This window comes from Gobius niger (assembly GCF_951799975.1).
Source record: "Gobius niger genome assembly, chromosome: 8".
NCBI classification, from domain to species: domain Eukaryota; kingdom Metazoa; phylum Chordata; class Actinopteri; order Gobiiformes; family Gobiidae; genus Gobius; species Gobius niger.
In genome coordinates this window covers 2,455,496-2,477,607 of record NC_136859.1, presented here as the reverse complement: position 1 = coordinate 2,477,607, position 22,112 = coordinate 2,455,496, and the positions used below count along the sequence as shown (strand labels likewise).

General features: G+C 39.1%; 1 protein-coding gene across 1 annotated transcript in view; it reads right to left on the bottom strand.

Annotated features, from left to right (window-relative positions):
- LOC306966786 (voltage-gated inwardly rectifying potassium channel KCNH2-like) overlaps positions 1-22,112 on the bottom strand; it is a gene marked incomplete at its 3' end in the record, with an annotated part of 115,157 nt that overhangs the window by 45,212 nt on the left and 47,833 nt on the right. The window contains exons 6-9 of the mRNA XM_079561603.1: positions 21,806-21,882; positions 21,629-21,739; positions 1,157-1,329; positions 945-1,083 (exon numbers count right to left, since the gene is read on the bottom strand). Coding sequence (XP_079417729.1) covers positions 945-1,083; positions 1,157-1,329; positions 21,629-21,739; positions 21,806-21,882 — 500 coding nt within the window. The remainder of the gene's footprint in view (positions 1-944; positions 1,084-1,156; positions 1,330-21,628; positions 21,740-21,805; positions 21,883-22,112) is intronic.

Sequence of the window (22,112 nt, the reverse complement as noted above, 5' to 3'; positions counted from 1 at the left end):
TTTTTTATTGTAGTTTTGTCTCATTTTTGTCACTTTTTTATTGTATTTTTTTCACTTTTTTATTGTATTTTTGTCACTTTTTTATTGTATTTTTTTCACTTTTTTATTGTATTTTTGTCACTTTTTTATTGTATTTTTTTCACTTTTTTATTGTATTTTTTTCACTTTTTTGTTGTATTTTTGTCACTTTTTTGTTGTATTTTTGTCACTTTTTTGTTGTATTTTTGTCACTTTTTTATTGTATTTTTGTCACTTTTTTGTTGTATTTTTGTCACTTTTTTGTTGTATTTTTGTCACTTTTTTGTCACTTTTTTATTGTATTTTTGTCACTTTTTTGTTGTATTTTTGTCACTTTTTGTCACTTTTTTATCACTTTTTTGTTGTATTTTTGTCACTTTTTTGACACTTTTTTATTGTATTTTTGTCTCGTTTTTGTCACTTTTTTGTCACTTTTTTGTTGTATTTTTGTCACTTTTTTATCACTTTTTTGTTGTATTTTTGTCACTTTTTTATTGCATTTTTGTCTCGTTTTTGTCACTTTTTTTTGTTGTATTTTTGTCACTTTTTTGTCACTTTTTATTTTATTTTAGTCACGTTTTTGTCACTTTTTTATTGGATTTTGTCACATTTTTGTCACTTTATTGTATTTTTGTCACTTTTTTGTCACTTTTTTGTTGTACTTTTGTCACTTTTTTATTGTATTTTTGTCACTTTTTTGTTGTATTTTTGTCACTTTTTTGTCACTTTTTATTTAATTTTTGTCACTTTTTTATTGTATTTTTGTCTCGTTTTTGTCACTTTTTTTGTTGTATTTTTGTCACTTTTTTGTCACTTTTTTATTGTATTTTTGTCACTTTTTTATATAGAGTGATGGCAGAGTGACGGCAGCAGGTGGGAATGGCTGCTTTAAGTGAAACCCCAGAGCTACACTAAGGAAGCTTCACCTCGTCGTTGGAGTTGACGTAGGTGGTCCTGAAGTTGATGACGATGTCCACGATGAACATGATGTCCACGATGAAGTCCACCACGTTCAGAGGAGAGCAGGAGTATCCACAGCTCTGCATCGCCGCCTCCTCCTGGTCACTGGCGGTATAAGACAAACGCGGTAAAGGGAGAGTTCGGTCCATGTTTTACTCTGACCTGTCGGCGTGGTCACCTGAGGAGGAAGGTGGCGGAGTACGGCGTGAAGATGGCGGTGTAGATGACCAGCAGCAGAATGACCCAGTCCCACACGGCCTTGAACGGACTGTAGTGAAGGATGGTCCACTTGTGGATCCTGGGAGTCTGCAGCTTGTACTCGGGCAGGACGTCGGCCCCGAGACTCAGGACCTGGACCGACGAGAGGGGAGAAGAACATCGTTTGTGTTGAACTTTAACAACGACACAAACTTTATTCCTCCGTGTTTGGTAAAATGCTGGTGTTAAACGTGAGCTGTCTGGACCCATTTCCTTTGTTCTTACTCAAACCGAGCCCCGAGGCGCAGGTTCAGTCCGTCTGAATGATGAGTGAGGTCATTAGAGCCGTGTGACTCCTCATTTTCCACTGAATGACTCTGTTAATGAGAAAACCACTGTGTTCAGAGCAAACCTGATCCATGCTCTCATTACGGGAAGTGACACCGTGACACAGTGAAGGAACAGGAGCTGATTCATATAAACCTGGAAACACAACTGTAACATAAGCCATTATTATTATAGTGATCTTTACATGATACAAGTCACTCCTGAAACACTGAAGAGCCGCCCACACCTGCGGGACAGCGGAGGCGTCACGACAAGGAAACAAGGAAGAGGAAAATGAGGAGGCACCCGGGCAAGACTCGCAGCTACACTGCAAAAAATACCCTTCTAAAAACAAGGAAAAAAATCTTAAAATAAGACGTTTTGTCTTGTTTGAAGGAAAAAATTCTGCCAATGGGGTCAGCATTTTTTTCTTGCTAAGAATTCTTTTTCCTAGAATATTTTTCTTATCATAAAGCAAGAAACAAACACTAAATGTAAGCAAATAAATAACTATAATTAAGCAAAATGTCCTCAGAAAATGGAGTGATTTAAGGAAAACATTCTTATTTAGTGAAAAATTGTGGGTGTTTTACTTAAATGTTGCTTGATTTAAGTAAAATGTTCTAAATTACACACATTTTTGAGCAAAATGTTCTTAATAAATACCATCTCCATGATGTGGAGCCAGGCTGATGGTCAGAATCACCTGGCTGGAGGATTCACCTATTGTACATGTTTTTAGTGGTAGGGGAAACGTACGCAGACATGGGGAGAACATGCTCCACACAGAAAGACCCCGTCCTGGTGGGAATCAAACCCAGGACCTTCGAGCTGTGAAGCTGAGGCTCTAACCGCTGTGCCACCGAGCCGCCCACTTTAAAGAATGGAATGTATTATCTCTCTGTGAGAATCAGTTCTTAAATTAAGAGTTGTTGATCTTAGTTTTTCTCAAAATAAGAAAAAATATTCTTTGTCTAAAACTGAAGATTCAAAAAGTTTTTCTTTTTTGTTGCAAGAAAAAACTGTCTTATTTTAAGATGTTTTTCCTTGTTTTTAGCAGGGCACTTTTTGCAGTGCACCTCCTGTCCTTTCTCACAGCACATACAGTTTATATAATATACTTTACATGAGCTGCGCGGGGAAAAGCAGAGGGAACTCGGCGCCTTTGTCCCGTCCTGTGGAGCGTTTCACCTTCACCACAAACAGTTTTAAATAGAGTCTCCTTCATCAGAGTCAAACTTACAGAGTCGTCACCTCATGCGGCTAAAGCGCTATTTATAACTCTTTCAAGATGGGTTTAGATTTTGTGAGAGAAATCCCCAACAACACACGACATGGTTCAACCAAAGTGGCCGTGACTGGGTTCAGAGCTCCGCCCCCTCAGCCTCTGTCGGACACAGGGATCGTTCCTGCAGTTCTCCTGGGACAGACCCTCTGATAATGGGGTTACCTCCCCCCCCCCCGTCCTCCCCATGTGGGACACCGCCTCATCTAATGCACTTTCTATTCCTGCTCCAGGTGTTTGGTGAAGCGCTGCCCTTCAGAGTCACTCGCCACATCTGTTACGTGAAGAAATGTGTGGAAAAACTGCTGATCTGCTGGGATTTTCACACCCACGTCCCGCGGGTTTAGAGAACGAGGCCAAAACGAGGGAAAAAAACAATGTCCAGATGTTTTAAATACTACTACTTCAACTGTTACTTCTACTACTGCTGCTGCTGAGGCCATATTAGTCCAGCGCTCGGGCTTCCTGTCGCTCAGAGACTCGACCGGACTCATGTTTATAGGGACACATCGGTAACACTTTTTCTAAAGCCGATATGAGTACGAGTACTTGCCGAATACTAGACTGGTTAGTTATTATATACTTTACTCACTTCCATTTCCTTGTGTAAAATAGACTACACTTTTAACCTCTTACCACTCGCCTGAAACAAATGCATTCTGTCCTCTTTTGGCTGTGTAGCGCCTCATTTGAAAGCTAAGACCCACAAAACTGATCTTTTTCCTCGCGTTGTTGCTGTGTTATGTCACCTTTTTATGTTTTTTTTTTTTTGTAATTTTTGTTGTTGATTTTTGTTGTTGATTTTTGTTGAATTTTTGCCTCTTTTTTTTGAGTTTTTGTCACTTTTTTGTTGAATTTTTGTCACTTTTTTGTTGAATTTTTGTCACTTTTTTGTTGAGTTTTGTCACTTTTTTGTTGAGTTTTTGTCACTTTTTTGTTGAGTTTTTGTCACTTTTTTGTTGAGTTTTTGTCGCTTTTTTGTTGAATTTTGTCACTTTTTTGTTGAATTTTTGTCACATTTTTGTTGAATTTTGTCACTTTTTTTGTTGAATTTTTGTCACTTTTTTGTTGAATTTTTGTCACATTTTTGTTGAATTTTTGCCTCTTTTTTTTGAGTTTTTGTCACATTTTTGTTGAGTTTTTGTCACTTTTTTGTTGAGTTTTTGTCACTTTTTTGTTGAATTTTTGTCACTTTTTTGTTGAGTTTTGTCACTTTTTTGTTGAGTTTTTGTCACTTTTTTGTTGAGTTTTTGTCACTTTTTTGTTGAATTTTGTCACTTTTTTGTTGAATTTTTGTCACATTTGTGTTGAATTTTTGTCATTTTTTTTGTTGAGTTTTTGTCATTTTTTTGTTGAGTTTTTGTCACATTTTGGTTGAATTTTTGTCCGAGAGGAGCCCTAGCTCAGACTCTGATTCTGTAGTAAAGTCAGCTCTATGTGCAATATTGTATTTCCACTTGCTCTTTGCTCTTCTCAGCGGAGGAGCTGCCTTCAAGTGAAATCAGTTTCTGGGACGACTGCGAGTAAGAGTAGCGTGGAAGGATTAATGTAAGGGATAATGTATAGAACACTGGTCATTATCTGGAAAATAAAGGTGAACTCTTGTTTCACCCTGTCGGTACCTATTTTCCCGATAATGACCAGCGTTCTATACATTATCCCGCTTATTATACGGCCTTTCGCTGAACACACACAACATAAACTTCGTACACTTTTATGAAGCCCATAGGTTTATTTAATGACTTCCGCGGCAAATAGTTCCCAAAAGTTTGCGCGTCGCTCGGCAACGTTTGGCTCGGTTAGTAGCAGCAAGGCTAGCAGCTAGCCTAGCTACTTAGTTGAAGGCGCAGTTGGAGGAATGGTGGTGAATCACTGGGTAAGTTGAAAGTCAGACTCACGCTAACTTCACGAGCGATTCCCCCGACTTCTCTCGCAGTGACGGGACAGATAGTGTCGCTGCTACGTACGTGCGGAGTGATGTGAAAGACCTGTATTACAAGGACAAACTCCGGTGTCATTGGCAGTGGTAATTATGTTTTTCAGAATTCCTTTATCAGAAAATAATGACCGGTAGAACGTTGGAAAATCCCATTCAAAACAGTCCAACAGACTTAATCAACACAATTGTTCTAGTTGGTAAAATTCTTATTTTTAAGTGTAAATCCAAGGCAGATCTTTGTCTAGCACACTTAAGAAATAAAATACATCAACAGTATACAATCGAAAAGATTATAGCAATGAACAAAAAAAAAAGAAATTCACATGACAAAACGTGGAATGGGATGGCATGGGACTGATGTGTACTAACATTTTGAATTTCCTAATGTACACAATCTAATTAATGTCTTATCATGTTTATTCAGTGGTTCTCAAACTTTGAAGCGATAGTGGGACGGGTGTGGGTTTTAAAATCTAACCAGCAACAAACCCCAGTACTACCATCCCAAACTCCTACAAATTTAGATGAACAATCTTAAGATAAATTAATATAAAACAATCAATAAACACTCCAAACAAGATGAAAATGTGTATAAGGATGAACAGAACAAAGGAAGACTGGTGGAGTTCCCATTCTTTGAGAGCCACTGTAAAATATAATGTGAAAAAATAATGTGGAAATTATGAAAAATATGTCAAGGACCTGTATTTCTTGTTTGTCTTGTCTTTGTCTTGTCCTGTCTTAGTCTGGAATTATCTGTCTGTGAAATGTATTATGATTTTGGTATTGTTGGGTTATTTATGTTTTGGTTTAATTCAATGTCTACTGTGACTGTGTCTATGTCTGAGGTGAATGAATGAATGAATAAAGAAATGGGTAAACGATACCAGTATGAAATCGAAAACAAGGATGAGGTGCTGGGAGACATGAACTTTACAAATGAGATCTAAACTTGTCCCGCCCTCCACAATGACCTGCCCCACCTCCACACATGGATTCTGGGGTCGGTGAGGAAAGAGTATGAACCACAGAAACTACTTTTAATCCACTGTTTTCACTGATTCTCTCAATTCCAAACCCAGCCTTGAAGCCCGGTGACCTCTCATTAACCTCGTTCACGTCCGGATCGTCCTCCAAAAGCTGAGCGTCTGGTTGCGTTGCTGCTGCTGCGTTAAACCTGAGTGTAATTACGAATGTGCTGAGCGGACAAACAGCGCAAAGATGGATGTGGCTCCTAAACATGTAACTGGGACATATAGGAGCAAACACGCCCCGGTGCATTGTGGGAGAGGACACGTGTGTCACCGACGGCTCCGCAAGGGCGAGAGAAAGGCTCCAAATCACTGAAGTAAGCGAATTACGGACCAGCTGTGCACTTTAATGAAGATAATCACAATGGAAGGTTTGAACGGCTCAAGTTTCAGGAGGAAAACATCTGCCAAGGAAAAGTATCTGACCCGTCATGCAGTATCTGACCCGTCATGCAGTATCTGACCCGTCATGCAGTGCCCTGAGCCGGGTCTGGACCAGCTGGAAGTCCAGGCTGATCAGGGAAACGTGAGCTCCACACTGAGGCACTGAAGGCCTGGGAATCAAACTGAGCATGAGGTCACACCCGCCTCAAGCCCAAAGCAGCTCAGTCTAAGAGAGAAAAGGCTGAGATCTGAAACCTTATTTACAGCGATAAGAACCAAGAGGTTAAAGGGATGAAAGTGGAGACGCTATGGTGTGAACAAGGAGTTTTTGTCACATTTTTGTTGAATTTTGGTTGAGTTTTGGTTGAATTTTTGTTGAACATTTGTCACATTTTGGTTGAATTTTTGTCACTTTTTGTTGAATTTTTGTCACATTTTGGTTGAATTTGTGTTAAATTTTTGTTGAATTTTTGTTGAATATTTGTTGAATTTTTGTTGAATTTTTGTTGAATTTTTGTCACATTTTGGTTGAATTTTTGTCACTTTTTGGTTGAATTTTTGTCACTTTTTGTTGAATTTTTGTCACATTTTGTTGAATTTTTGTCACATTTTGGTTGAATTTTTGTCACTTTTTGTTGAATTTATGTCACTTTTTGTTGAATTTTTGTCACATTTTGGTTGAATTTTTGTCACTTTTTTGTTGAATTTTTGTCACTTTTTGGTTGAATTTGTGTTAAATTTTTGTTGAATTTTTGTTGAATATTTGCTAAATTTTTGTTGAATTTTTGTCACATTTTTGTTGAATTTTTGTCACATTTTTGTTGAATTTTTGTCACATTTTGGTTGAATTTTTGTCACATTTTGGTTGAATTTTTGTCAGCATGAGCTCCACACTCAGGCACTGAAGGCCTGGGAATCAAACTGAGCATGAGGTCACACCCGCCTCAAGCCCAAAGCAGCTCAGTCTGAGAGAGAAAAGGCTGAGATCTGAAACCTTATTTACAGCGATAAGAACCAAGAGGTTAAAGGGATGAAAGTGGAGACGCTATGGTGTGAACAAGGAGTTTCTGTCACATTTTTGTTGAATTTTTGTCACATTTTTGTTGAATTTTTGTTGAATTTTTGTCACATTTTGGTTGAATTTTTGTCACATTTTTGTTGAATTTTTGTCACATTTTTGTTGAATTTGTGTTAAATTTTTGTTGAATTTTTGTTGAATATTTGTTGAATTTTTGTTGAATTTTTGTCACATTTTGGTTGAATTTTTGTCACTTTTTGTTGAATTTTTGTCACATTTTGTTGAATTTTTGTCACATTTTGGTTGAATTTTTGTCACTTTTTGTTGAATTTATGTCACTTTTTGTTGAATTTTTGTCACATTTTGGTTGAATTTTTGTCACTTTTTTGTTGAATTTTTGTCACTTTTTGGTTGAATTTGTGTTAAATATTTGCTAAATTTTTGTTGAATTTTTGTCACATTTTTGTTGAATTTTTGTCACATTTTTGTTGAATTTTTGTCACATTTTGGTTGAATTTTTGTCACATTTTGGTTGAATTTTTGTCAGCATGAGCTCCACACTCAGGCACTGAAGGCCTGGGAATCAAACTGAGCATGAGGTCACACCCGCCTCAAGCCCAAAGCAGCTCAGTCTGAGAGAGAAAAGGCTGAGATCTGAAACCTTATTTACAGCGATAAGAACCAAGAGGTTAAAGGGATGAAAGTGGAGACGCTATGGTGTGAACAAGGAGTTTCTGTCACATTTTTGTTGAATTTTTGTCACATTTTTGTTGAATTTTTGTTGAATTTTTGTCACATTTTGGTTGAATTTTTGTCACATTTTTGTTGAATTTTTGTCACATTTTTGTTGAATTTGTGTTAAATTTTTGTTGAATTTTTGTTGAATATTTGTTGAATTTTTGTTGAATTTTTGTCACATTTTGGTTGAATTTTTGTCACTTTTTGTTGAATTTTTGTCACATTTTGTTGAATTTTTGTCACATTTTGGTTGAATTTTTGTCACTTTTTGTTGAATTTATGTCACTTTTTGTTGAATTTTTGTCACATTTTGGTTGAATTTTTGTCACTTTTTTGTTGAATTTTTGTCACTTTTTGGTTGAATTTGTGTTAAATATTTGCTAAATTTTTGTTGAATTTTTGTCACATTTTTGTTGAATTTTTGTCACATTTTTGTTGAATTTTTGTCACATTTTGGTTGAATTTTTGTCACATTTTGGTTGAATTTTTGTCAGCATGAGCTCCACACTCAGGCACTGAAGGCCTGGGAATCAAACTGAGCATGAGGTCACACCCGCCTCAAGCCCAAAGCAGCTCAGTCTGAGAGAGAAAAGGCTGAGATCTGAAACCTTATTTACAGCGATAAGAACCAAGAGGTTAAAGGGATGAAAGTGGAGACGCTATGGTGTGAACAAGGAGTTTCTGTCACATTTTTGTTGAATTTTTGTCACATTTTTGTTGAATTTTTGTTGAATTTTTGTCACATTTTGGTTGAATTTTTGTCACATTTTTGTTGAATTTTTGTCACATTTTTGTTGAATTTTTGTTGAATTTTTGTTGAATATTTGTTGAATATTTGTTGAATTTTTGTCACATTTTTGTCACATTTTGGTTGATTTTTTGTCAGCATGAGCTCCACACTCATGCACTGAAGGCCTGGGAATCAAACTGAGCATGAGGTCACACCCGCCTCAAGCCCAAAGCAGCTCAGTCTACAGATACGATAAGAACCAAGACTTTGACATTAAAACAAGATGTTTAAGGTCAGCTCACACTACACGACTTTTATGCCCGATTTCGCTCTATTTCTCAGTCGCGCCGAGTCTAATCGAGTCACGTCTGGTCGAAGGCGGTCACACAGAGTCGGGTCGTGTAGTTTGGGGGGGTCGTGTAGTGTGGGGGGGGTCACGACTGTGGGCGGTAGAAAGACACGACTAGACTCCAGTCGTAGGAAATCAAACATGTTTGATTTTGGACGCACAGGAGAAACGCGGGTGATTTTACCATCCCAAATGTGAATGACAGAGTGATATAAAGACAGGAAAACACTGCTGCGCCTCCTTTTTTTCACTTCTCTGTTAAACCAGCGGCACAAACAACTCATTTCATGGCCACAGCCCCACACACGAAACAGCACAACTTTATATCACCAAAAGTTCACGACAACCACCTTTTCCAGCTACATTTCAACCACGAACACAGTTTAGCGGCACTTACTGTGTTTGGAGACGAACTATTTAGCTTCACCTCGCTAACGGCGGCTAACGGCGGCTAGCCTCCCCGCTTTCTCCTCCGTCTCCTCCATCCTGAGGTTGACGCCCGTCTCCTTTTCTTACTAAATCCACTGAAATGCTTCTTCCTGTCGCCAACTTTTATCTCCATTTGACAGAACTATAGCCAAGTTGAAGCTTCGTAGTAGCAGTAAGCTAGCACTGCGGTGTTGTGACATTGTTGACACCGTTGACCAATCGGGACACACACGTTATCCCGCGCTCACAAACACAGGCCTGTCTTTGCGGATTTGGGGTCAGTTTTGGAAGCCGTAGAGACGACAGACGCGCTGTGTTATAAAACATCAGCTGTTTGTCAGAATCGTGTGTCGCTCTGACGATTCTCAGTCGTTAAGTGTGAACCCCCAGACGTTCTATAATCGTACTGAATCCAGTCGTGTAGTGTGGACCCCCCATTCTGTATAAAGTCGTGTAGTGTGTGCTGACCTAACGGACATTGATATTCAGCTACAATAGCCTCACATGTTTAATGGATTCTCAGGCTTTGGAGAAAACAGACGATTCATCTGAGCTGGACTTAATAGCTGTAAAACAATAAGCTTTACTTCGCCTGGAGTGTCAATAAATAACAGGCCGTGGACAAACAGGAGCCGCGAGGAACGTCATCATCATCATCATCATCATCAGAACAGGCCCCACAGGTGGAACTCTCTGGAACATCTTTATATCAGAGCTGTGGATCAATACAGCAGCAGAGATGGATGTGCTGGAGGATCATGGAGGTTAAAGGGATGAAAGTGGAGACGTTATGGTGTGAACAAGGAACAGAGTCAATATGAAATCTACTCACAAACTCTAAACGGGCGGGGTCCATGGGCGTGTGTCTACAAAGACGAGACTTTTTTAACACTGATGAGGAGTGTTTTGGCTCTGCCTTCATCACCAGTCGGCTTTATTTACTCCACAGAAAGGAAAAGAGGCGGAGGCTGTTTCATAAGAGACAGATTTAACCTCTTAACTCCCGCCTGAACCGAGAGGATCTTTTTCCTCACGTCATCAGATTTTTTTGTTGGGGATTCAACTAATTTTTGTCTTTTTTTCGTCATTTTTTGTCACATTTTGTCAATTTTTTGTCATTTTTTGGTAATTTTTTGGTCAATTTCTTGTGACATTTTTGCCACTTTTTCATCAATTTTTCATCACTTTTTTGTCACATTTCCGTCATTGTTTTCGTCTCAGTTTTGTTGCTATTTTCACAGCTTTTTTCCAGAAGCTTTTGGATTGGGGTAAAGCCAAACTGGAGAAAATGTGCTCGGTTCAGGTGGGAGTTAAGGGGTTAAGTATGAAGTTCTTTCCTGCCTTTTTGCTGCGGCTCTGGTCACATTCACAGAGCTTACAGCGCCCCCTGTGGGTCACAGTCCTGGGCCAGACTGTCTGTATCTCCACTTTATTTGCAGAGCGGGGTTTGCTCTGGAGCTCTCAGTGTCAGATATCAAGACTGATCGAAAGTTAAAAATCATTTCAACTGGACATTTTTACATAGTTGCCTGAAGTTTTGAGAGCCGTCCAGCTCTTCCTCAAAGGGCCTCAGATGTTAGATTGGGTTTGGTGACACACTCCAAGTGCACAGGTGTTGAAGATCACACAGTCACCAGGCAAGACTTGACAAACTCTGATTAAATTCTTGCAAAGTGAGTCTGAGTCGAGTGTCGTCAAACAAACACCTGCAAAGGAAGAACTGATTTTCTTTAAGGCTTGAATGTGAGCTTTACTGCTTGTTTCTAATTGCTCTTTTAAAACATAACTTTCTTTTTTTTAAGGTATCAAAGCAACTACACTTAAGTTCAAGCAGCACATTCATAATGAAATCACAATGAACTAATGACGAGTTAGGTTTTGCTCTGAGTTTATACAAAGGTCTTTGTTCCTTCATTTTCTTCTGCACAGAATTCATCATGATCATGATTAATCACTCACGATCATTAATGAGTTCATCACCTGACTTAACTGTGTTCATTCATGAGTATTTATTCATGAAAAACCATAACCTCATGTGAATATATGATGAAGTCATCCATGAATTAATGCATTAATTAATTCATTGCCCCCTCCTGGAGCCGCCACCTTAACGTGGAGGAGGGTTTGACCTGAATGATCCTGTTGTTGGGGCTTCAGGCCCCTGTAGGGTCTCCCAGGGCAAACAGGTCCTATAGGTGACGGGTCAAAGAGCGGGTCAGAAGAACCTTATGACAGGCCCAGTTAGAACCATGAGGCCGTCCTTCTGTGGACCCACCACCTGCAGGAGGCCCCACAGGGGCCGGTGCAGCTCCAGCAGCTCCAACAGCTCCACGACCCGGCAACGGACAAGTGGAAGATAATGGATGGATGTATAATTCATCATGACTTCTGCATTAAATCATGTACTGTTACTACAAAGCGTTACCGAAGTTACTCTGCAACTAGAAAATCATTTAATTTCCAGCTTTAAGGAACTGACCATGTTTAGTATTTTCTAGTATTTATATCTCAGTTTTGTCTCATCCTCTGAATCATTTCCAAACCCCTGCTCCAGATGCTTTTTTGTTTTGATTGGGGGCCTTAAAGACACATACATGCTGCACTGAGGCGCTGCATGTATGTGCTCAGGTCAAAGCGTGACAATGAGACTCTGCATGTTTGACCTGGACATACCTGATGTGCCACTAAAGAGGACAACCTCACCTTCAGGGAACATCAGAGAGAGAAGAGAGGCCGGGGTTAGAGGGTGTTCATGTGTCATCGCGGTTTCTCTTTCCTAACGGTGCCGTACCTCGTGTGCCACTATGGAGGAGATCCGCACCGCCCGCTTCACCCGGGTGTTCCTGCGCTCCGTGCCCAGTCCCGAGGGCCCGTCCTGGGACACGCTGCTCACGCTCATCGTGGACATCCTCCAGAGCCGGGGAAATCCCACAAACGTCTCCGAAAAACGAACTCCTTCAACAAATGAACAAACGGGGCCGATCTTCCACAGCTGTTTTCCAAAGCGAGGCAAGTTTGGAGCGACTTGAGCTTCAAAAGTCCAAAAGCTTGAAGTTTATCGCTCTACAAACATGTTTTACCCTCCAGAACTGGCATCTTCTCTTTCTTCTCACAGATGTGGACAAAGCGCCCGAGTTTCCACATGTGAAGTTACCTATGTTTGGGTAAGAAAGATGTCACTTCTGCAGGATTACAGACATTTTTCTACACATTTATTTCATTTTCCAGAGCAACACGAGTCCAGTTTCTTCTCTGGCAGCCTCCAAAACCTGGAAATACTTCATGAGTCCACAGTAAGTGCAGTGTTGTCCGTGCAGCTCCCTCTGCAGTGGAGTTCCCTCTGAGTTGGAGCTCGTGTCCTGCTCCTCTCTCCCTCAGACTGAACTGAAAACAAGGCGCTCCACTCTCTCTCGCTGTCTCCGCCTTTAGTCCGGCCCCCTAAAGCCAAGACTCCGCCCCCTTTATATCGAAGCTTTCATCGTTTTACAATGACGGTGACTTTTGGATCTTTTTCAGTTTTTGAATGAGCTCTAAACAAGTGGGAAAATGTCAGTATTTGTGAATGATAACATCCGTCTCAAAGCCACAAAGCTGAGACGTTCAGGAGAATCGAGCTAAAAGTCGACCCCAGTGCTTTAGCCGTCAGTGTGGAGGATGATTTGCCTTTCGACTCAAGAGGCTTCATCAGCAACTCTTTCAGCGGGATGTTTTACTCTATTGAGAACGCTGGGTCACAAAGGGACTTACGTTTTTGCAACAAAGAATCTGAAAACGACATCCATTTTTCTGTAACAGGTCGGGTTTTTGTGCTAAGTGGATTTCTCCCCCTCACAACCCTGATAAAACTAAGCCCTAAAAGATCCGAGGAGAACAGACCTAGCGATGAATGTCTATTTCACACATCTCCGTGGTCTACAGAGCTGTGACTCCTAAAGGAAAGCACCAGGTCCTCACACAATCACCAACGCATCACCAGGAAAGAAGGGATCGAATTAGTTACAAAAATCGAGAACTTCAGGAGGGATCAATTCTAATTGTTTAGACAGATAAAAGCCTATCGTCAAATAAAGATCCAGGAGCAGAGAAACAAAACTCGGGGAGGGCTAAACGAGCAAACAGCAGCGCTCACTGTGAAGTCAGACCCAGGGTTTAAAGCAGAACTAAGTAACTTGTTTACTGTAGAGGTTTGAAATCTTGAGATGTGCGATGGCTTACAATACTACTACAGCACTTCAGGTGAGCCAAAGTTTGTCCAGTGTAGATTGTTATTTCAGAAAAACAGTTCCACAAATCCACCACGGAAACGTTGTTTAAAAGAAAAAACATCACTGGTTTATTGCAGTGTTACAAAAAACAAACATTAGCTCAAAAATAAAGTTTCCATAGGCTATAGTTGCAGGTAAGAAAACCGTTCGCTTCCACAGCTCTCAAGTTCTGAATAATCAATAAAAAGAGAATCAACGTAACGTCACAGCGGGCCTGATCTTAAAGGGGCAGTACACCTTTTTATAAATACATACTAAATATTGTAAGCACATGAATTCTTGCATGTTTTTTAATGTTTTAACTATTACATGAACTTAATGAAATTCTAAATTATTTTGTTTTACCTTTTAACATAAATTCTTACTTAAATTATAATGAATTGTACTTTGGCCTCTACATTTACCATAATAAATCCTTCCCGTGGTCCCTGTGGGGGTAATACAAGTGTTAAAAGGATGATTGTTTTTTTTTTCATCTCCTCCTGGTGTCTCTGTCCAGTAAACAACTATTGCAACTTTCCTGCACCCACCCGGAGTCACCAATACACACCAATGGAATCACGAAGAAGAAGCTAACAGGCTAACGGGCAAAGCTAGCTGCGGGCTAGCACCACTTAAACAGTATTTACAGCCAAGTTTGAATGATTAAATGATCTCCATTGTGTAATTGGATGAAAAACATCCCTCTGTCCCTTTGTCTTTTCTGTCAGCATAGTATTTACTCTCATGGACAATTAATGAGTTAAAAAAACAACGTGCTACGACACCTGCAGTGGCGCTTATGGCCTCTAGGGGCATGAGTTACTTAGTTCTGCTTTACAGTCAGTATGAATGACTTTAAATCAGGTGAACAAATGAATATAAACAATTATAGACCAATAAGCATTCTCCCGACAATATCAAAAGTATTTGAAAAATGTTTTTCAGAGCAAATCATTTCGCATTTAAACTATTCACCATTTAAGTTGCATCCGATGCAATTTGGATTTCGTAAATTTCATTCTACTGATACTGCAAACATTTATCTTACAGAGAATATCAAGTCAAAATTGGATAGAGGGGGTATAGTTGGGGCCATCTACCTCGATCTAAGAAAAGCATATGATACTGTAAATTCAGACATATTAATTGCCAAATTATCAAAATTTAACTTTTCACCAAAGGTCCTACAATGGGTGGAATCATACTTAAAAGACAGGAAACAGTGTGTCAGGGTTAACAATAAAACATCAGAGGTAATGTATCATCATGTAGGTGTGCCCCAGGGCTCAACCCTTGGCCCTTTGCTTTTTAGTTTATTTATCAATGATCTACCTGATGTGTGTTCTGAAGCATCATGTCAGTTATATGCTGATGACACCATCATTTATGTTCAAGCAAAAACAAAAAAACTGGCAGCAGAGAAGCTGACATCTGCTATGGTGTCAGTCTGCGATTGGTTAAAAAATTCAAAATTACACTTAAATGCAAAACTATGTGCATGTTTTTCTCTAAGGCGGCAACCAAAAAGAGCGACCCAATAGTCCTGGTGGACGGGCAAGCACTACAAGTGGTGCAAGAATACAAATATTTAGGCGTCACCATGGATTCCCAATTATCATTTAAAAAACATGTTAAGAAATTGAGGAACAAAATTAAATTCAATTTAGTGAATTTTAAACATATTAGAAATAACTTAACGACTGATGATTCAAAATTGTACCTAAATGCCACAATTCTCTCGCATATTAATTACTGTTTGACGAGCTGGTCTCAGGCCAACAAGACCACATTGTTGCCTGTAGAAAGACTTTATAAGCAGACAGTAAAAACATTAGACAAAAGGAACAATTCTTATCATTACTGTAAAGTCTTTACCAAACATCATTTTTTAAAGTGGGAAAATTTGTTAATGTATTCAGATGTAATTATGATCTATAAAACCCTAAATGGACTAGCCCCGCCCCCATTACAGGAGTTTATACAGCTGAATGTAAACACAAACACACGCTCATCCAGCAGAGGAGACTGTAAAATCCCATTCAGAAAGACTTCTTTTGGACAATCTGCCTTCTCAGTACGTGCAGCTCACTCCTGGAACTTGATCCCAACAGAACTGAGAAACCTGACCTCACTCCACACTTTTAGAAACTCTGTGAAGAAGTGGCTTTTGGACAATCAGACGTGTGAACACAACACGGTCTAGAGTCACCAACCACTGATACATGTCTTGCTGTGTGGAAGATTGTGGTGTTTTGTGTTTTGTCCCTTTCTGATCTTTTATCTGTGAATTTACCAATTTTTTACATATTTAATGTTATCATTCATCATTCACTGTCTTTTTATGTCTCTGTGATGGTGTTTTTCTGTATGTTTGTGCCTGTTGTTTGTCCTGTCATGACATCAACCTGCCAAGGGACTACAGATGAAAATGAGCCTATATGTCTAACTCCGGCACATTTACATGTTGAAGAAACACATGTTGATTAATGTGCACTGTCCCAATTCAAATAAAGATATTTTTTTTTTAAATGACTTAAACCCACAGAGGCGCTGGACACCACCGAGTAAAATGGATTTAACTGATCAGAAACTCACTTTACTGGTGCAGGTAAGGAATAGTTACTAAAGAGATGGTGCGTTCTTGGAAAAGTTGCAATGTTGCGCTGATTTTGCAGAGTTTGCCTGATTTTGTGTTAATATTTGCAATCGTAACATCACAGCAGTGTTAATTTTGACATATTTTATTATTTTATTTATATTTTTTCAATTTTAGTCTAATTTTAGTCGACGAAAATTGCATGTCAATTTAGTCGACTAAATTTAAAGCAGCACTAAGTAACGTGTTTACCTTAATAAATCCTTTCCGTAGTCCCTGTGGGGGAAATACAAGTGTTTATGGGATGATTGAACTTGTCTGCCCCCGGTCCGGAGAAAGCAATACACACAAATGGAATCACGAAGAAGAAGCTAACATGCTAACGGGCAAAGCTAACTGCGGGCTCACTTTAAACAGTTTTTACAGCCAAGTTTGAGTGAAAAAAAATATTTCCATTGTATAATTGGATGCACAGTAACCCTCTCTCCCTTCGCCTTTCCTGTCAGCGTAGTATTTACTCTCCAAGACAATTAAAAAGTTAAAAAATCGTAACTTGCTACTACACCTGCAGTTGCGCTTATGGCCTCTAGGGGGAAGAGTTACTTAGTACTGCTTTAAGACTAATTTAGTCGACTTTGCTTTGATAATATTCATTATAATCATATTGAAGCAAGGTCCTCTGCTTCATGGAGCTGCTCCACATGAATAAAGCACAAACCTGTTCATTTGGCAGTGAATTTACATGATCTGAGGCTCTTTCAGACGCTCAACAGAAGTTTGGATGATTTTAGTCTCTCCTTTAGTCTTATTTTAGTCGACTAAAATATCTGGACATTTTAGTCATAGTTTTAGTCTCGTGAAAAACTTTTAATTTAGTTTTAGTCCAATTTTAGTCGTCAAAAATAACACTGGATCACAGAATCCTGAGGAACTGCCCTGAGGATGTTACAGCATATTTGTGGCATTTCTAAGAAGTGAACTCACAAATCAAGCATAAAAGTGTTTGTAAATAAATAGCCTTCATGAACTGTCACCAACACAAGCTGCTTTGTACCAAAAATATCTGCACAAAAGCAAATGATGTTCCAGCTCCAGCTTCCCCCAAACTGTGGCTCCAGGACGGAGGCTTTATAAAGACAACACATAAACAGTTTGGATGCTTTTGGACTCAGTTTTGTGAGCTGATTTCGGACAGTTTTGATCCTTGGACGCCACATTTGTCGTAAACCAAACGTCCACATGTTTTCCCTGATCATTATTTGGAGGTGAATCCTGGAGAATTCCCGATGTGTTTGTGAATGGAAGACCCCGGGACGGAGCTCCAGGGCCGGGCTGGAGTCCGTGATGGATCCCCCGCTGTGATGAACGCCCTCCTCCCTCAGCGTCCATCACGGCCCCCTCATACTTCAGCCCCGTCCCTCTGATAAATCCCCGTCCATGTGAGCGGATAACCTTGTCCACTCAGCGCTTCTCCCTCCCTTCGTTCTCAGAGTGAAGTTTGTAAATCACTTACGCTCCAGCGCCTCCGAGCGGGAATGAAAACTGAGCTCAGGGATTCATCTTTGGTAATTAAACTTGTATATTCACATAATAAACGAATAAAGAAGCCCCTCCTTTAGTCTTTCCCGTGTTGTCGTGGACTCATACTGTCATCGTGTGGTTTTATTTAAAGCCGTGATGCATTTGGAGGCTTTTCCTCTGAGGCTTTTTCACGGAGCGGTGATTAATGTTCAGAAGGAGCTGGATCTGGGCCACGGTGAGACCGAGCCCGGGCTCTGGTCTTCCCCCAAAACCCACGGCTCCTGAGGCGAGCGGGAGATACACACCGACCACGGGACGCTTCACCGGGACGAGTCTGTTTGTCACGTGTTGGTGCTTCATGGAGTAAGAGCGAAATACTTCTTTCTCAAGTAGAAGCAGGAAGTACTTAAGGAAAATACTACTGGTGCCTTTTCCAGGACTTACAAAACATTAACTTCTTAACTCCCACCTGAAGGGATCCCATTTTCTCCAGTTTGGCTTTACCCTAATCAAAAAGCTTCTTGGGGAAAAAGCACCAAAACAGCCACAAAAAATGAGAAGAAAACAAGGATGTAAACGCAACAGAAATGTGACAAAAACTCAACCAAAGAGTGACAAAAATTCAACAAAAAATTGACAAAAATTCAGCAAAAATGTGACAAAAATTCAACAACAAAAAATGACAAAAATTCAACAACAAAAAATGACAAAAATTCAACAAAAAATGACAAAAATTCAACAAAAAATGACAAAAATTCAACAACAAAAAATGACAAAAATTCAACAACAAAAAATGACAAAAATTCAACAAAAAATGACAAAAACTCAACAAAAATGTGACAAATATTCAACAAAAACTCAACAAAAAAATGACAAAAATTCAACAACAAAAAATGACAAAAATTCAACAAAAATGTGACAAATATTCAACAAAAAGTGACAAAAATAATTAAAAAAAAGTGACAAAAATTCAATAAAAACTCAACAAAAAAAATGGCAAAAATGCAACAAAAATTCAACAAAAACTCAACAAAAATGGGAAAAAAAAAGAAAAAAAAACATACAAAAGGTGACACAACACAGCAACAACGCGAGGAGAAAGGTCAGTTTTGTGGGTCTTAGCTTTCAAATGAGGTTCTCCACAGCCAAAAGAGGACAGAATGCATTTGGTTTAGGCGGGTGGTAAGAGGTTAAAATATGTGTTTGTGGACGTGTCACAATTACGCTAATTTGGGCCAAGCTGGTCAGAGTCCAGGGCTGTTTTCCAGTCCCAGTCCGCCCCTGGCTGTCACTTATAGATTTACTCATGGTCAGTAACGCTGGTTTAACACACAGGCACGATGTTATGAATGAGACTGAGTGATTTGTGACAAAAGGTCTGATATTTGGGGATTTTACAATATCGGCGCTGATAAAAGCCAAAATCTCTGGGACAGAAAGTGATAGAAACTTTCTGTTTGTTGCAATGGAAGGAGCTAAGTCAGGGCCTGAAAATGACCCACAACCTCCTGGTATCACAATCACAGTTGATCAGCTACACGTTTGTTAACCTCTTAACTCCCACCTGAACCAAGAGGATCTTTTTCCTCATGTCACAAGATTTTTTTTCCCATCATTTTTTTTTGTTGGGTGTTCAACTCATTTTTGTAACTTTTTTGTCATTTTTTGTCACATTTTTGTATTTTTTTTAATCACATTTTTGTCATTTTTTGTCATTTTTCCGTCAATTTTTTGTCACATTTTTATCAAATTTTTGTCACATTTTTGTCCATTTTTTGTCATTTTTTTGTCATTTTTTTGTCATTTTTTGTCATTTTTTCATCACTTTTTTGTCAATTTCTTGTGATATTTTTGCCACTTTTTCATCAATTTTTCGTCACTTTTTTGTCAATGTTTTCTCACTTTTTTGTCACATTTCCATCATTGTTTTCGTCTCAGTTTTGTTGCTATTTTCACAGCTTTTGTCCAGAAGCTTTTGGATTGAGGTAAAGCCAAACTGGAGAAAATGCACTCCGTTAAGGTGTGGGGTAAGAGTTAAAGCCTAATAAGACACTCTATGAACAGTAGGTGGCGCTGTGCAGGTGTACTGATGAAACCACTGACTCACGACAAGGGAAAAGGTTTACCAAAGTACTTTCACTTCAGTCAAACCTTCTGGAGTAATACTTAATAAGACCTCCTGACCATATCTCTGGTCCTTCTGCTGCAGCTGGATTTCCAACTGTGAGAATCCATTATTAATGTGTTTAACTGTCGGCCCAAAAGTCCCGGTTCTCCCGATTTCCGCCTTCGGTTCTGATAAATCCGTCCTCGTGAGTTCTAAGTGACACAAACATGAACGTGACGTGACAGCGCTGGATCATCAGGTATTTTAGACTCTGCTCCAGGCCGTCCATCTTCCACATGGGTCTCCTCCTAATTACAGTCATATAAATAACCTGCCCCTCGGCCTCTCCCCCCTCACCCCCCCTCCCTCTGTGTGACCCAAATGGGGCAACCAACCAGGAGTCACCTTTCCACAAAGAGAAGAGTTCCCTCAACCTTCATCCAACACAGAAACATCCGTGATCTGTTTATGCAACACAGGTGAACGTCTCAGCTTTGGTCCTGCTCTTTATCTAGTCGTTGGATAAAGTGTCTAATTATGAAGCTTGTTTAGTCAACCCCTTAACTCCCACCTGAACCGAGCACATTTTCTCCAGTTTGGCTTTACCCCAGTCCAAAAGCTTCTGGAAAAAAGCTGTGAAAATAGCATCAAAACTGAGACGAAAACAATGATGGAAATGTGACAAAAAAGTGACGAAAAATGTGACAAAAAATGACAAAAAAATCGACAAAAAAATTACAAAAAATGTGACAAAATGTGACAAAAAAGTGACGAAAAATTGATGAAAAAGTGGCAAAAATGTGACAAAAAATAACAAAAAAATGACAAAAATTTGATAAAAAATGGATGAAAATGTGACAAAAATGTGACAAAAAAGTGACGAAAAATTGATGAAAAATGTCACAAAAAAGTCACCAAAAAATGACCAAAATGTAGCAAAAAAAAGACAAAAATCTGATAAAAAATGTATTATAATTTTTTTTTAAATGTGACAAAAAAGTGGCAAAAAATTGATGAAAAAGTGGCAAAAATGTCACAAGAAATTGACAAAAAATGACAAAAACGTGACAAAAAAATGACCAAAAAATTTATAAAAAATTGATTATAATTTTTTTTTAAATGTGACAAAAAAGTGACGAAAAATTGATGAAAAAGTGGCAAAAATGTCACAAAAATGTCACAAGGAATTGACCAAAAAATGACCAAAAAATTATAAAAATGTGACAAAAAAATGACCAAAAATTTGATAAAAAAGTAGCAAAAATGAGTTGAATACCCAACAAAAAATGATGGAAAAAAAATCTGATGACGTGAGGAAAAAGATCCTCTCGGTTCAGGTGGGAGTTAAGAGGAAGCATTTCAGAGGCCGTTAGCATTAGCCTCAAACATCTCCAATTATGAAGGATCCAGATGTTTTCAGCTGTTGTCCACCATCCCCCACCTTAACGTCAAAGCCTCATTAAATGTACAGACCTTTAGAGCCATTTGCTACAGATGAACACTTGTAGGAACAGATTTATTGAGCTTTGAACCAAAAAAAGGAGAAATTATTTTTTTTATAGATTATTTCAATAAGCTCTGAGCATTTCTTTGTAATTAATATATCAGCAAAATAAAACCAAACTTTAAACCTGGCTCTTTGTCCCTGTTCACCTGCAGTCTAACACCTTAAGAGATTAAAACTCATTTAAAATATGAACAAACATCTTGGTGAGGGTGTTGTGTGAAAGTGTGTTGTGTTACAGCCCGACCTGAGTCATCTTCTCCGTGACGTGGTGCAGTTTTCCGGGGGGCAGGATGTCTCCCGGGGGTAAAGCCACGTACGAGTCGGCTTTGGGCTCCAGGGGACACGCGCTGATCGGCTGCAAACACAGAAGTTCTGAAGGACGTTTTTGATCACGGTGTGGTTCGTGTGGATGTTTTTGTACCTGGCTGTTGGTGCGGAGGCGTAAGTCCGAGTCCAGGATCAGCTCGGGGCCACTGCTCTTCCTCACACTCACCATCCCTGCAGTAACACAGATGTTTACTTTTTAAACCCTTAACTCCCACCTGAACCGAGCACATTTTCTCCAGTTTGGCTTTACCTCAGTCCAAAAGCTTCTGGAAAAAAGACGAAAACAATGATGGCAATGTGACAAAAAAGTGAGAAAACATTGACAAAAATGTGACGAAAAATTGATGAAAAAGTGGCAAAAATGTCACAAAAATGTCACAAGAAATTGACAAAAAATTGAC